Below are 17,307 nucleotides of genomic sequence, written 5' to 3'. Positions count from 1 at the left end.
CCTTTCTCTATTCGGAAAACGATCAGCGAGATATTACATGAAGAATAAAGAGCGTTAGACTGTAAATTACTTATATGTGTATACCAGAATACAATGTACAAAAAACAATATTTACTGCATACCTACTTATATGTACACACTCGTACGCATTTACGTAAAACATCCACTCTATTTTCTTAACTCAATATTGCTCGATTCTCGAAAAATTTGCCATTTCGATTATAAATTATACGGTAGGATGCGCTTAGGATCATAAGAATGCAAAAGAGAGTATTGTATATAATTTGATAACGAGTGTGTGAACGAAAACGACTAAGACATTTAGTTAAAAAAAGAGTTGTTGTCCAAGGAAGATAATGTATCTTATGTACTCGTATAGCAAATAGATGTTGAGAAAAGTTCTCACGCGATATTTCTCGTACTATACTCGATTAACGGTTTACGAAATAATAGGTATATTCTTCTCGTGTTAGAGGGACTGAAGGTGTATGAGGCTGAAGTTTGATAATTATGAGAGAGAGGAGAGAGGGGAGAGAGGAAGGGAAGGGGGGAGAGAGAGAGAGAGAGAGACCGATTGCAAAGCCACGAAGTCTGCTTTGTCTTGTTATAATCAAATACTTTGTATTATGTAGCACAGGTTGTCATTAAATGTGTGAATAAACCTATATCATTAAAATCACTTTAATCAAATTGACAAGTATCAATCAAAATGCGAGATCTTATGATATATTATCTTTATTTATATTCAGTAGACGAGAAAGTAGAATTATAGCCAAGAGAAATGTAATTTTCAAATTCTGCTTTACGAGAATGATAGAAGACATAAATTTCATGCATCTTTGTAATTAAATATTTTAAGACTTTAAATGACTTGATTAATTGAACAGCAAGAAAAATTGTCAAAAAAATTTTTTGATTTGTTACACTATAAATTCTTCTATTTAAATCTTACTCTTCTAATATTTTAATGGATCTTCTCGGCTGCAATCATTGATGCGCTATGATTGTTTTTTTGTCATTTATTTTCAACTGATTTATATTTCTTTTTTTCTCGTGAAGCGTGTCCTCTTGTGTTTCATCGGGATCAATCTCCACGATCGATTGCCAAGGAATTGGATTTATGTATGCTGGCTTTGCTTTCTGATGAGCTATAAGATAACGCATTAGTTCATTTTAATATAGTGTTTTTAATCATAGCGAGTTTAGTCAATACAGATCTCTTTTACATCATTAAGGCCCGGTTGCACCAACATTACTTTGACTTTAAACGATCTTAAAAGTTTGTCTATCCTTGCCTCTCTTTCGATTTTAAAGACAGAAAGTGAATTTTTTCAAACCTTGCTTAAAGTCAAAATAACGTTGGTGCAATCGGGCCTAAATTGATTAGTACTGACGGGGTAACCATTAATTGAAATATTTGATCTGTTTTCTGTTCCTGCACTAGACTGCTCTAGAACTCTCTTTCTCGCTTTCGACAAAGTGTACGAGGTCTGGCTATTAAATAACGAGACTGCGCGCGCAGAAGGCGTCCTAGAGGGGTAGGGTGGGAAACGAATGCAACGTTGGATAGCTGGAAGTGTCTACTATTCCAGTACGAAAACACGTTTTTGTCGCAGTAGTAGTATTTTTTCTATAGAGGTTAGAAACGAACTTGTTTTTTTCTCGTGCCGACAACAATGTGTGACGAAAAACACGAGCAACGGATCAATGTGAAATTTCTCGTTAAATTAAAAAAAACTCCGACTGAGTGCTATAAGTTGTTGAAAGAGGCCTATGGTGAGAATTCTCTATCTCGTGCGCGTGTTTTCGAATGGTATAAACGGTTTTCTGAAGGCCGAGAGAGCACCGAAGATGACCAACGTCCAGGTCGACCTGTCTCTGTTTCAACTCCGCAAACAGTGACCAAAATCAATGAAATGACTGAATGGGTTCCAGAGGGTCAAACTGTAAACCAAACTTACTATTTGACAGTTTTGGCAACACTGCGAGAGCGAGTTCGTAAGAAACGGCCGGAGTTGTGGAAAAACAAGTCGTGGATCTTACACCAGGACAACGCACCTGCCCATAACGCGCTGTCTGTGAAGCGTTATTTAGCCGCTAGAGGCACTCCAGTGCTCGAACACGCGCCGTACTCGCCTGATTTAGCACCCTGTGACTTTTTCCTGTTTCCGAAGATCAAGTCTGCCTTAAAAGGAACCCGGTTCGAGTCGATGGAAAAGGTGAAGCGAAAATCGGCGGAGCTCCTAAATGCTCTTACAAAAGAAGACTTCCAGTATTGCTTTGACCAATGGAAAAAACGAATGGAACGGTGTGTGGCGAGGGGAGGGGGGTACATTGAAGGGGAGCATTCAATTGTAGAATAATTTTTAAAATAAAACTCTTTTTCATAAGCAGTCTCGTTATTTAATAGCCAGACCTCGTATACTAGTTCATCTACAGAAAACAGATCTATTGTCTTACAGATTACATGATTTCATTTGTTTCGTACAACTTTATCTAATAACAAATAATTTTCTTTACTATATCTGAAGTCATTGATCAAATAAATTATTTTATCTAATATTACACAATTATTTGTCATAGTAATTAATATAATTAATTAATATATGTAATTATTGGATTATATACCGGAATTTCATATTAATTTTATAATGATTTCGGGAACTTTATTAATCCCACGATTACGTTAAGTGATTATTCCTTCGTTTACTACGCGTATCAAATTGACACCGACTAAATATTTAAATATATATTCTTATATATTTAAACCGATCTGTCTCAGAACAGATTAAGTTAGGTGACATAATGTCACTTATACTTTTCAAGATATAGAACCTCTAATTCTAATTTTAACCTGAACTTAATAGTTTAAGGCGAGTTTAATAAACGATTCAAAATGAACCAAGCGTATAAAGCGTGCTCGGATTTTTTTGTACTATTTAATAACGTGTACTAGCTTGGTCTAATACTCGCGATTCGGGACTAGATCTGGGCACCTCCGAATTCCGATCGAAATTCATTTCGATATGTTCCATGATAGGTACCGGAGCAGTGATGCCATTTCCAGTTCGTTTACAGCATTTTACAGCATGTGGAAGGGATACAGTGGTAAGCGGCGGTTGAGCCACTGTCGTGACACACACAAAGTCATAAGTCTATGTTCGTATGTGGTCATACTTCGACCAGCTTCGAGCGATAGAAGAGAGCGGTATCTCCATCCTTCTTGCTGACCGCTTATTTCAAGTGACCGAAAATGCATATGATTACAATTTATTAAAAGTTACATATTATCTGAATTGTTCCTTATCGACACACATCGGGTGGCCGAGATTGCCGAAAAATTATTTTCGGTTACTTGAAATAAGCGCTCAGCAAGAAGGTCGAAGATATCGCTCTCTTCTACCGCCCAAAGCTGGTCGAAGCGCGACCGTATACGGATGGGCTCATGCCTTTGTATTAAAGCTCTATATTACTAAAGTAGCACATTTCTTTTATCTTACCGACAGCTTTCCTATTGGCTATTTTACGGCCATCTTGGACCTAGTTGTCTATAGTCCAATAAGCGCTTAGTATTATTGGTAAAAATATCACTTGAGATTATTATCGAGAAGATTATCGAATTTGGAATTAAAAAAGGTCTGTACTATCGATCTCGATCAAATTCGGCCAACAATTCAGCATCCCCTTAAGGGGATCCTAAAGCCTCTTGTTTTACCGATTAAATCATGTAATTTTTGTATAACAAATACTTTTTTCTCTTTCACCGATTTGAAAATTCTTTTTCAGGATTAAAGTATATGCATTAATACATGTCTAGGAAGTGGAGTCTATGCCTAGAATTATAAAAAATTTAAAAATTGATATATTTTTTACGATTTCTTAGTGTAACATGGCGTCTCAGCTGTCAAGTCGTGACAACATTTGCTTGAAATAAATGCTTTGCAATCTGTACATACGAAATAGTGGTTCCCAGACACGTAGTTTGCACGAACAAATTACGTCAAGTTTTTAGAATTAGATTTAAACGCTTTATCGCGACAAATTTGTTATACGAAAATTGACACGAATGTGCGACTGCATTTTATAGGTTGCGTGAGATATTGATGTGGTAGTATATAAAAACATGTCGATGCGCGGCGTGATCTCTGATGATTTCGTTAGAGTTCGAGGTTCGCTTTAGGATTCCCTTAAGGGGAAAGCCGTCTGTATTATCGACTATCCAGCAAACGAGAATGGATTGAAATGGATTCAGATTTTTAGAAATATGGATTCATGAATGTTAAAAAATAAATCCTTTTCAATTCTGAATGCTAATATTTATTCATTATAAAAATTGTATAAAGCAAATGTCTATGCTTTTTCAATCCTGAATGCATTTTTATTCATTTACAGGAGTTGCATAGAGCATATCTCTATGCCTTTCAATCTAAAAATAATATTATAGTATTTTGTGTGCACTATTATGAATGCTGCTCAATTCAAAATTGTGAATAGGAAATGCAGTTTTTCAATCCAGTTAAATTAAAAAATAATATCAGCTATTTCTGTGCATTGTGAATACTGCTCAATTCAAAATTCTGAATAGAAAATGCAGTTTTTTCCAATCCAATTACATAAAAAAAAAGTTTTTCTTTTAAAATGGACCATAAATGCTACTTAAATTATTTAAAATTATAAGTTGGAAATTTTTTGTTTTAATCCAACTAAGTTAAAAAAAGTAGCGTAAAAATAATTGAGCTATGTTCTTTTGTTTCTATTTTTATTAGAAATAAAATGAACGATTGAATGTGAATACTCGTGACAAACCAAGTCGAACACAGCCCGAATATTACACTGATCACGGCGCGCGACATCGACCAAGCGAGATTAGATTATCCGACACTTACCCAATGTTATCTTATAGTAATGTAAATTGATTATATTTTATTATATCTGTTGAATAATGATATTTTTATTATGTCTATATAATTTCGTGCACTGATTTAGCTGGTTGTAATTGAAGTAGAGAATGCATAACACATTTACAAAAATTGAAAAAGTGGTAAAACAGGTAACGTAGAAGATTCATAATCCAGAGATCCCAAAATTCCTGATTCGAATTCCTAAAGTGCGTTTTTTAAAACCAATTTAAAGTAGTTAATTTCAGGTATAATTATTATAAATAACTTAGGGAATAAAATTTGTAACCCTTAAATGCGAATGTATTTTTTTTTCGAATATTAAATTAGTGTCAGCTCGGACCCAATCCATTTCAATCCATTCAATCCATTTTTATGAATTTAAAGTTTTTACGCATTAAAAAAATTTTAATCCATTTTAATCCATTTTCATTTCCTGGGAGAATATATTCTTTTTGTTATTTGATTAGTTAATATTATTTTCTGTGTAAAGTTAAAAAATAGTTTTTTCTTATTCTGAAAAACTTAATTTTTTTAATTTTGTCATTTTTAAAGTAAGGAAGCGATATGTCAATATATATATATATATATAATTGAAGATGTAATAATAAATAATTATTTTACTCAAAAATCTTTGAGCTTGCATTTGCACCGAGCGCTTTGTTGTTTGTTAATTATTATATGTTACTATATTGTATGTTACGTACGAAGTAATCCTTGGGTGGCAGGCTTAGGTTTGTTCTTAGAGTTTTCTCGCCACTTCTCGTATGCCTTTGTGCTTTGCTCCAATCTCCTCTCGCGCTCTTCATCCATCTTCTTCTGTCTCATCTCCTGCTGCTTACGCTGGGCTGCAAAACAAGACATGTCAATTTTTATCATCTTAGCGTTTTGCCAAACGGCTGTATCTTAGTTTAAATACATCATTACTAACTAATAACTTTCTATTAAATTATATTAATTTTTGGCAATATGTATTAACATGTACATGTGTATTTAATTAATCATTTTAATGCATATTGTACCAATTTAGTGGATCATTTTTTGAATATATTGCTGAAATTAAAATAATTTAATAGAAAGTTATTAGTTAATATGTATATCAAGTGTACGATGTAAACTAAGCATAGCATTGGACCAAGCGACGTGTCGCACCCGTCTGTTCCTCCTTCTTTTTATGAAACCATCGACGAAGATATGTGGTCTTTGCACCGGCAAGATTATCCTCAATCTCCTTCAAACGCCTCTGCAATTCCAACTCATTCTCGAGCATTGCTCTTCTGTCCAGTTCCTGCTGCCTTTTCCTTTCGATCCATTTGAGAAAGTTCTCCCTTTCCAAACGCGCTCTCTCTTCCTTTTTTTGCGCCTCCCTCTCTTCTTCCTCCTGTCGCTTTTTCAAAGCGAGTTCCTCTTTCTCCCTCGTCCGCTGTGCGGCCTCATGTTTCTTGCGCATCCATTCTGAATGGGCGATCCTTCTGTCAAGGTCTGATATCTGATGATGATTGCTGATACTTGATTCAACCGAGAGCGACGTCGTGGAAATTCGCACGATCTGGCGACCATCTAGGACATCATACCTGCGACATCGTACTCTCACATATATACTTCAACGATTAAATAAAAATTGTATTGTGAAACAAACGTACTTGTCATGTTTTGTCGTCTCATTCTGATCAATGTTCACTTTATTTTGATCAACAGAGATGCTATCAATCTTGCATCGTCGCTCCATTCGTGTATTTCTTCCAGACGAGATTGTGGACCGAGTAGTGGATAATTCAAGAGGCAACGTAGCATCTGGAAAGGATGTTGAATAACACCTATAGGTGCTCTGTCCCAAGTGTTCGTTTACGTGATCAGTGCTTGTTGTATCCTTTGCGACAGATAGGTCGATTGTCGAAGCATTAAAATCGCAACGATTTGTGTCAATCAAGTTTCCGTTACAATATCCTACAAAGAAATGAACTCGCAAAGTATTGCTACAGGAATTCAATTACAAAGAAATATGAACCCTCAAAAGAAGGAGAATATTCCTATTAAAATGTTTACTGATTATAATAAAGCTGTTCTATATTGATTCTGGTTTTGCAATTGTCATTCCAAATAGAATAACAAGTCATGATAATGTCAAAATGATGTTAAAATACATTATTATTGATTAAAAAATGATTTTTATTAATTTTTAAGTCATTTTGACTTTGTGTTCTACTAAAGATTCTTCTTTTCCTTTAACTATTACTTTTACTACTCTTTTACTTACTATTTATCTGGTTCGGTTAGAAATTACTTTAATTTTTAAAATTTTATTCAAAAAGGATCTAAAAGGTTGAGTTCAAGCAGAATAACAAGGCATTATAATATCAAAATTATATCAAAATGATTTCAAAATGATCATTAAAAGTCATTTTTCAATCATTACCGATTCTTTTTAATGTCATTTTGACATTATCATGACTTGTTGTTTTGCTTGGATTTCCTCAATCTTCTAATTTAAATTTGACAGCAACCTTCCTGTTCACGATCGCTTTCAGATTCTTCTTCGTTGATAGATTCTGTATAAATAGCAGGGTTGATGTAACGGATCTCGGAACCGGAACTCGAGTGTTTCACTCGCGTCAAAGTCATATCTTCGTCGGAATCGACATGATCGACGAGACCAAACCTCTTTCGAACAAATTCATTAGAATTGAATCCCGTTTTCCAGTTATCAATGTCGTTATCATTGGTCATCATTGCAGGCCTTTGACGACAACTCATTTATTATTATATCGTTCGACGAAACACAATCATCGTTTCGTTGCGATTCAACTGCGTGTAAAATGTTATTACGGAAATGTTGTTACTCGTTTGAGAAATCATCCGATGCTGCATTTTTTAGAGAACAATGACGAATCCGTGGTGGAAGAAGACAAGGTAAACCAATTTCAAAGATGCGCAATAGTTAATTTATTCAATCAATCAGAAGTTAGCCATCGTGCAAAAAGCAATGTGGCTCCTTTCTGTCATCTAGTCATGATACTTGAGTATAATCAGATAGAAACTTGAGAAAGGATATGAGAACTTTTTTCAGGGCACAAAACTGAGGAGATTTTTTTATTCCGTGCACGTCATCAAAGTTGAAGTTTATTTTTAAATTTTGCAAGATCCACTTCAAATTAGCATGGTTTGTAATAAAATTTTTATATAGAAACATGATTTAAAGCATTTGAATTTAAACTTTAAAACGCTTTCTTAAACATTGTTTCGTAATTATTTTTCGCAGATATATACGTAAATTTTGAATTTGGCTTTTTGTAATGCTAATTCTAAATGATCCTTTTAATTTCAAAATAGAGTAACTTCGTAAAAAGAGTCATAACGAGATTTTTCGAAAAGCATTTTAAAGGTTAAAATCTTTATTTTCGAAATTGGTAACTGATATTTCAATCTGGCTGATTTTTTATGGAAATACACAACGGACACAAATGGATCCGTCAAATCTGAAAATTTTATACAAATTTTACAAAGATCTATGGCGTGAAATAAAAATCACACAAATGTACGGTTTATGACAGTCGAAAGAATGAATCTTTATCTTTAATTTACTTTTTTTATTGAACATTGTATGATTTTTTATATCGAGTTATTCAACATTGAAACAAACATGATCATTTTTTCTTCAACATTCAATAACTCAGTGAAAAAAAATCGTATAACGATCAATAAAACATAATTTAAAGGTAAAGGTATATTCTTTCGATTGCTGTAAACCGCATTTTTGCGTGATTTTTACCTCATGTTATAGATACTTGTAAAATTTGTACAAAATTTTCAGATTTGACCAATATCTATTTGTGTCACGCATAGCTCTGTAAAGGATTAGATAGATTAGTTAGATTCAAATACGAATCATCGATTTAAATACGAAATATCAATTACGAATTTCAAAAGTAGAGATTCCAAGCTCCAAATGTTTTTTTTATTTTTTATTTGCGATGATTTTTCACCGAATTATAGTATTCTGAATATTGCACAATTTTGCACTGAAAAAAAATTCACGGAATTTGAATAAATATTTGTTTAGATAGTACTAATGAAGTTATTTACTTATAGTAAATAAATATTTGTTCAATTCAAAAAAATTATACTTAATTTAAGTATCATTTTTTTAAATCGAATAATTATTTATTTTCTGTAAACTAATGTGGTCTCATTGGTATTATCTAAACATTTATTCGAATTCCGTAATGGCCACAGCACAAACTCTTGCATAACAAGTAATGCATAAAAGAATCAATCAATCAAAATCTTTCTTTTCTAGGGAATGAGAGGAAAGGAAAGATTTTGATTAGTTGATTCGCATCCTATGATAGCATCCATTTTTCTTTCGGCACATCACCCACTTTTTAATCGTACTACATGTAACACAATTATATAAATCAAATATTGATTTATCATCTCCAGCGTTGAAAAATGGCGATGTGCCGAAAGAAAAATGAATGTTGCTATGTAGTTTACATCCACTATGTCAGAGGGCAGTAGTGCGCGGCAGCATTTTGCGATTACAGGTTTTGGACCGTCATCATCTTTTCTCAGGTTTCTCTCTGCTAATTAGTTACTGTATCGCGCATGTAACCGCATCCTAATGCCTAACCCCGCGCGGCAGCGTCTCGCATAGAAATATGCCCTAAGGAGTGGGGCGTAGGATACTTGATCCAGCCTAATCCTTTGGGACTAAGTTCTTCTATGTTCTCTGACACTCTGTTTTTGGACTTCCGACCGAGCGGATCAAGTTGAGTGATGGCTTCCACGACTTTATTTAAGTATAAACCACGTGTTCATTTTCTAAAAATATTGCTAATCCGATTCAATCCTTATCCATCATTTTCTCATTGAGCTTTCTTAGAGTTTTACAAGTTTTTGTTAGCATTCTGTAGATGTTAACATATATATTTCTAACATTATCGTAACTTTGAGATAATTTACTACTATGTGCTTTTAGTTAATCCATAATTTTTAACCAAGTAATTTAATTATCAGTTTATTTTAACATTAGTGGAATTTGTTATCGCGTGCTTGTAGCTATAATTTCTAATTAAGGCTCTTCAAGAATCATTACAGCTATATTGAATTGATCGTGACGTCAGAAGCGAGAAATGATACATTAATTTTTTTTGCGTACCATTATGATACGTTAATTTTTATTGCGTATATTTATAAATAAAGATAATTTGGATAAAACAAAATGATGAGATTGCTTTATAACATTTGTAAAAATGGACGTAAACTATACTTATCCTTCCTGACAGTAGTAAATAATCGTAAAAAGTGATAAAAGGCACGTGTAAGTGAAAATAACTACTGAAAAAAAAATGACAAAGTTATATAACGAAATCATGTAATTAAAACATATAAATCATGCAATGGATCGTTTCAGATTAAAACGTAATTTTTTAAAATTACATAATTTAAAAAGTAACACGATGATGTTCTTCTATTTCTATCATTTAATTATTTAAAATTCGATAACTATATAAAATTAATGATAATTAGTAATTAATGTTTAGTAGTACTAATGTAATTTACTACGATTATTCCCAATAAAGCTTGTAACCAAGTAAATGTAGTAGTAATTGTCACTGATTACGCAAGAAAATAAAGTTCAGTGATTAATCTACATATGTAAGAAGCGACACGCATACACATATATATAGATATTACTTTGTAAAGATTCAAACTTAGAAATTTTAATAATTGAATAAACATATTTGTAAGTGCTCGAGAAATTACTTTAGATTCCTAATCATATCCTCTCAGATTCCATTTCCCTAAAAATATTAGTGTAAGTGTTACGACGAACGAGTTGCCATATGAACGCCAACCGCCACATGGCCGTCAAGAACCCTAGAAAATGGTGAGTTACGCTGTCGCTCGCGGGAATCACTAAAGTAAGTCAATCCAATATATTACGTCTGTCTTCGACGTTGCCTGGCACTCTCGGCCACATGTAAAGTCACTACTAGATTTATAAAGTACCGCAAACTTACCTCTATCTTGACACAAAACGTAATCATTTTCAAACTTATGTAATTGTATACACGTATTTTGTTAGGAAAATAAAACTAAATCAATTTTTAATTGTAACTAATTTATGAACCAAAAGAAATATTTTATAAATGCTAAATTTTTATATTTTTTACTCCAATACGGGTTTATTTATTGCTGAAGTGTCAGTGCAGAAATTTCATGCACAGGTTGTAGAGGCGCGGAAATAAGTACGAGTTTCACGATAATATTCTCTGATGATACTCTTGATACCACCTCCAAAGATCAGTTTCCAAAGTTCTATTGAACGGTGATGATAAAAAAGAAAAATTTCATTTATTTCGTGATAAAATTGATGCATCTATATTATATGCAGGACATCTTGCAAAATGCCTTCATTTAAGCAAAAACCAGCTACCCATTTCCTCAGTTGATAGTCCAGGAAGAGGAATATTTCGCGCATATATACGTAAATATCTGTAGGCCTTTGGACGGAGCGCATTGAAATTGCAACACAAATATCTTCTGCAGACCAATGTGTCTTTTTTTCTGAGGATTAAGAAACAATCTTATTTGTCCTGGTGTGAAAGACTTGCTCAATATTTCCTTGATTTTTTTATTGATATTGATACTGCTTTTCTTTTGTTTAGTCTGCATTAAAAGTCTATTTTTTTTTTTAGTATGCATTAAAAATGCATTTATTTTTTTAATCAGCATTAAAAGTTGTCTTTCTAAGACATTGACTTTTATTTTATAAAACGCGTTTATCTTTTGACGACTTCGTTGTTGGAATGACTTGATGTTGAAAGGTGGGGCTGTTCTGCAGTTCGAGTTCCATGATTGTATGCTGAAAGTATTAAAAATGAGTTGTTTGTACAAACGACAGCGTAAATTCATTAATTTTTATTATTTCATATTTTCTAATAAAATATGAGTAGTTGTCAGCTAAGAAAAATATTTTTAATTAAATGAGAAAAATCCTCTCTCATTTAATTAGATTTGTTCCATATTGATCTATAATTTGTATTGTATTGCTTATAGAAATATTTATTATAAGTACTTCTACGAAGGACTAGAGCATTCATTATTCATATGAAAGCTCTAATTTATTATATGCTTAAAAACTTACCATAATCATGTGAATGGATTATTGTCGAAGAATGACTTATTTCTTGCGACGCCTCAGGTAAGTCAGTGTCAGCTACTCAATTGCTGATAGTATACATGTAATATGAATAAACCTATGATAATATTGTTACATCTGTTACATCATTAATTAATTTTCATATATACGAAAGTGCACGTCAGAGCTACTGATGTTCCTATGCGTTCAGTAGGAATTGCATTAGATTTCAATTTCTGAATTTCTTGTGATGAGCTTTTCAACAATGTTCATCTATGGGTTTCATCTACGAAGATTTCAGGTGTAACTAGTTAACGACTCCCTTTTCAATTAATTTGGCTCAAAGCCACGTCGAGGCGCTATTATAACGCGATGCTCACATCATAAGTTCTCTGCCGTGTGATTGATCTATAGGTCACAGGGAATCTTGCTAATGATGGCCCCTGATTGGCCCCTTGAGTTATTTCGAACGAAGCGTGAACTAGGGATGGTGTATCGATCGCAAAATATCGATATTTAGTATCGATACGTATCATCAGTTTAAATATCGATACGGCAAAATATCGGTAAGTGGAATATCGATATTGGAAATATCAGTCAATATCGGTACACCTAGGGTCATTAATTCGCGCGGAGAGCCCGTTATGGTGTCTTTGTCTTTCACATTAAGATGAATAGGGGAAAGCACGGGGATCAACAGAGGGAGTTCCCCGTTCTTAATTAATGACCCAGCTGGCAATGTCTAAATTTTGAAGAACTGTAAGTAAAAATTCATATCAAACTTCAAAAATTCATTTATTTAACAACATTATTTACTACTGAAATTTTCTTCTTAAAGAACAATTAACGGATTTTAATCAATGAGGGTTAACTTTCTCAAAAAATGATTATTTACAGCGTATCTGAACATTATTTTTGTTTTAATGTCTAACGATAAATATAGCGATTTGTTTACAAAAATTAGTTTTTATTTGATGATTTGTTTAATAATTAAATGTTACAAACTGAATTCATAGAATTTCTTTCAGAGAAGTTGTTGGGTTGAGAATCATTTTCTTGGAAAATTACGCTGCCATTGTTTGCAATCCGTTAATTGTTAAAGGTTTTAAACTATTTTTTATGAAGAAAATTTCAGTAATTAATAATAGTTATTAATTTAATGAATTTTGCTGATTTCGATTTTTCTTTTCGAGAAAAAGAGTTCTTTCTCCCTTCGGTAACATCGTTTTTTGAAAAACTGATTTTAGTGTATCGATCTTCCTTAACAAGTCTTTAATTTAATGCAAAAAAATACGGCAGGTAGTATCACAAAGGTTTTATTTGATAAACTGTACATTCAAATATTTTGCTTCATAATGCATACCAATCTTCAATTGACAAAGAATTTAAAAATAGCAGTTGGTTGAGATGTTTGCCACTTAAACGATTTCGTGCTTCATTTAAAATTATGCCAGCTTTGAAAAATAAACGTTCTGAAGGAACAGACGTTCCAGCTAATGTGAAATGACGATTGGCTACTGCCGAAATTCGCGTGTTAGGATGATTATTCCAGAATTTTATTGGACAAGATGACATGTTGATAACTGGCCGATTTAAATAGCATTTCAATTCGTCAGATGTTTCGTTATCTCGGTTATCTCATCTGGATACCGATTCACTTGCTAAATTTTTATGGAAAGCCCAAAAATCGTTTTTCTTGTCTACATTTTCCTTATTTTCAGAGTCATTATTGTTAGGGATATCTTGCTCTATTTCAACTTCTTTTAATGCTCTATAAATTTTAGCAACTGCATTAGAACAAGCAATTTTATTTCTGAAATTTAGTTTTTTAAAACGTGGGTCCAGGATCGTCGCAATTGCAAGAAGAGAAACACATTCTACATCTTTAAATCTTTTAGAGAATTCTTTAATCAACAATTTTTTTAAACGCTCTCCAATTTCACTCGCTGGCTTACAGTTTTCTAATTTAAAATGTAATGTATTAACTACGAGTATTACCTTACTGGCTGTTAAGTATTTTTCACCACAAATCATTTTCGTTGCTTCTTCGAATGGTTTTAAAAGAGTGACGAATTCTTTTATTGTTTGGAGCTCACCTGAAGTTAACATTGGTGGAGCTGAAGGGCAGTGAAGAAGAATAGAACCAATTTTATCTGCCAAGTTGATAAACCGATCGAGCATTTCATATGTTGAGTTCCATCTCGTTTCCATACTTTGTATTAATTTCAAATTACTGTGCTCTCGTAACTGATCTGCGGCAATAACTGAATTTTTAAAATATCCAACAATTCTTTTTACTTTTTTGCAAAGACTATTAATTATTTCATCCTTTTTTATAACGTTAGAAGGAACCAAATTTAGAGTGTGAGCAAAACAGAACAGATGTTTGTCCGAGCCAAAGCCATCCACAACAGCTTTTCTTATATTACTAGCATTGTCGGTAATTATAGCCACTATATTTTCTTTCTCGATTCGCCAATCTGAGGTAATTTTTAGAAGCCAGTGTTTCAGATAATCAGCCGTATGATTTTCTTCTAATTCCGTCACGCCAATCGTTACAGATTTGAACTGTGTTCTCAATATGTAATGGGCTGTTACTCCAATGTAGCTCTTCGTATTCAATGTATCTGTCCATATATCTGCCGTCAAACAAATATCGTTTACCGATGATAATCTTTCTTTCATTATTTTCGATAAATAATCGTACTTTACTTCAATCAACCGAGTCACAGTATATCTGTAAGGAATTTTGTAAAGTGGTGACATGGTTGTCATAAGTAATCGAAATCCCTCCTTTTCAACTGTAGCAAAAGGTAGGTTGTCTTTGGCAAGCATATATATAATCTTCTCCGTAATTTCAGTTGCCTTCGAACCTCTATCTAAAATATATTTATGAAAAATGAGATATCATTTATTAAAACCACAACCAATTATTTGTTTCAATTCTTAACGTTGTCGATCTAACTTCGAATGATTTTTGCTTCGCGAATACTGCATTTAGTGTTGGCTGTTTCAATCCAGTAGATGTTGGAATGTTGCTTTTTTCACTCTCGAAGTTTCGTGATGCTGCTCCTTTAAATTTTTTTATTGGCGTCGATTCGTCAGATGAATTCGACATGTATCCTCCTTCATCTTCTTCATCAATAGTTTGTGACTGTAAAAAATCGTCATTTAATGTAATTTTTTCTTATTTTCGAAATTTGATAAGAATAAAAATGAAATCAAAAGAAGTGTTGTATATGAAACAGAAAATAAAAAACAACAAAAACAGATCAACAAAACAATAAGTAAAAAAAAAAACAATAATCGAAAGATTCAGCAAAATTATTATCAAGAAAAAAAATATTTAGCCATGCTTGAACATATTTCAATGCCGTTCAATACGAAAATGATTTATCTGAAAGTACATGATTACTTCAGAAGTCTATCAATACACATATATTACTTAAATTATTTGGAACTTAAAATTCTAAGCCAAAAAAATAATTTTCTGTGCAAAATGTATTTCAAAAGATAGATTTTAATTTTCAAATATTGTTTTTTGGCTAAATGTGCATTTGAATATTCTAAATAAAATAGTTTCGTTTTTAATTGCATAAAAATGTTTTTAAACACAAGTTAGATATTCGTTTTTTTTAAATTCTTAATTCTGATTTTGATCCGGTTGAATCCATTTCAATACTTGATCGATTATTGAAATTGTATACGATTCAACTGCTGAAAAAAATAAATTTATAGAAATAAGTACTTGATGATTATTGATGTGATATAGGATATTTAAATCACACAGTTTATATAGAAAAAATTGAGCAATATATACCATCTATAAAAGAGGTAAGAGAGACGAAAATTATTCAAGAAAATGTGCACGGGCAAAGACGAATTAAAAATCAAAAGATTTTATACAAATTTATTTTAAAAATGTATGTCGTTTAAAAGTATTACCATGGGTTCTCTTTTCCGTTTATTAGTTGTAGGTGTTTTGGATGTGACAGAACTAACAGAATTACCACTTTCCAGTAATTGAGGATGATATCGTTCCATGTGTCGCTGTAAATTTGTAGTGTTACCACTCGTTTTTACATTCCGTTGGCACATATTGCAAGTACCTCCGTCCTCTGTTTTCATGAAATGCTTCCACAATATATTTTTCGGTGCCACTAGAACATTTTATTTCAATTTTTTTTTTATAAAATATGTTTAAATATAATTTGTTCTGAAGGATCAGTTAGGAGAATGATATATGAACGTTAGAGTGCGTAACGTGCGTTAGTAACTGCGTAGTGTGGAATTTGGATTGACTGGCCAATAATTTGAGGTTAGGATATTTTTATAACATTTTTCTCTAAAACTGTAAAATAAAAAGCATTTCTGTAGGTGCAAACAAAGAAATAATATAGGAACAGAACTTGTAGGAAGTTACAGATTTTAAATCTCACCTCGGCTAGGAAATTTCGATTCCATTCACTTACAGCTCGGTAATCTCGGTAGACAACGGGTATATACTACAAACACAAATTTAAACAAAATAACAATTAATAATATGGTTATTTTCTAACAGATTTTTATATTTTATATCATTTACGCCTTTAGGCCATACTTTTTTTCACATATCCTTACAAAAATAAACAAAGGTTATGTTCCCCATAGAAAGGTATGTTACGAGGTAATCAGTATGTTAATCAGTGGGTTGTTGTGTACTGAGTTCTAACTCGATAATTATATACTTATCCTAGTGATTTAGATCGTTCTTCAAAGAACTCAAGTTTAACATAAAAATAATTTTCTCCGCAGTTGGTTCAATACACACTATGTTCGTATATATTATACACATATATACGAATATATGTATGATCCGATTTAGTATATCACGAAAATAGAATACATAAATAGATGATCGATGCCATTCGAGATTCGAGAGACGAATTATCGGTGGTGGCGCTGCTTTCGGGCTGCACTAGAGTCCCTCTAAGAACTCTACTATTATCACAGATGATTATGGCCGAAAAGATCATGAATATCGAATGTCGATATATGTATGCTTAGTATCGATACATGAAAATATCGGAATCTCAAATATCGATACAAAATATCGATATTTTAGCTACAAAATATCGATATTTCAAAATATCGATATTGTATCACCATCCCTAGCGTGAACGGACTCGGGGAGAATCGTACTGTGGTATAAGAGAGACGTATTGTACTGAGAACTGATTAAAAGTATTTCAAGTGAAGCAATAAGGCTTAAAGTGTGTGCAACAC

General features: G+C 32.6%; 2 protein-coding genes across 3 annotated transcripts; both read right to left on the bottom strand.

Annotated features, from left to right (window-relative positions):
* Positions 1-846: 846 nt before the first annotated feature.
* LOC108747964 (coiled-coil domain-containing protein 34-like) lies at positions 847-7,799 on the bottom strand. Of its 2 annotated transcripts, none has more exons than XM_018485879.1 (5): positions 7,403-7,799; positions 6,542-6,845; positions 6,051-6,472; positions 5,606-5,746; positions 847-1,148 (listed from the first exon to the last, which is right to left on the bottom strand). In XM_018485879.1, the coding sequence occupies exons 1-5, from the start codon at positions 7,650-7,652 to the stop codon at positions 988-990; spliced, it is 1,278 nt and encodes a 425-aa protein (XP_018341381.1). In that variant the 5' UTR covers positions 7,653-7,799; the 3' UTR covers positions 847-987. The 2 variants fall into 2 exon arrangements, with proteins under 2 accessions (XP_018341381.1, XP_018341392.1); XM_018485890.1 differs by having other exon boundaries at positions 6,542-6,692.
* Positions 7,800-13,394: 5,595 nt separating this feature from the next.
* LOC108748064 (zinc finger BED domain-containing protein 1-like) lies at positions 13,395-16,942 on the bottom strand. The gene is given in 5 exon segments (XM_018486049.1): positions 13,395-14,963; positions 14,965-15,196; positions 15,988-16,202; positions 16,482-16,547; positions 16,663-16,942. Coding segments are annotated over 4 exon segments (1,755 nt in total). The 5' UTR covers positions 16,507-16,547; positions 16,663-16,942; the 3' UTR covers positions 13,395-13,680.
* Between the last annotated feature and the right edge of the window lie 365 nt (positions 16,943-17,307).

Source organism: Trachymyrmex septentrionalis, unplaced genomic scaffold, assembly GCF_001594115.1.
Source record: "Trachymyrmex septentrionalis isolate Tsep2-gDNA-1 unplaced genomic scaffold, Tsep1.0 scaffold108, whole genome shotgun sequence".
NCBI classification, from domain to species: domain Eukaryota; kingdom Metazoa; phylum Arthropoda; class Insecta; order Hymenoptera; family Formicidae; genus Trachymyrmex; species Trachymyrmex septentrionalis.
This window is presented reverse-complemented; position numbering and strand designations above follow the sequence as displayed.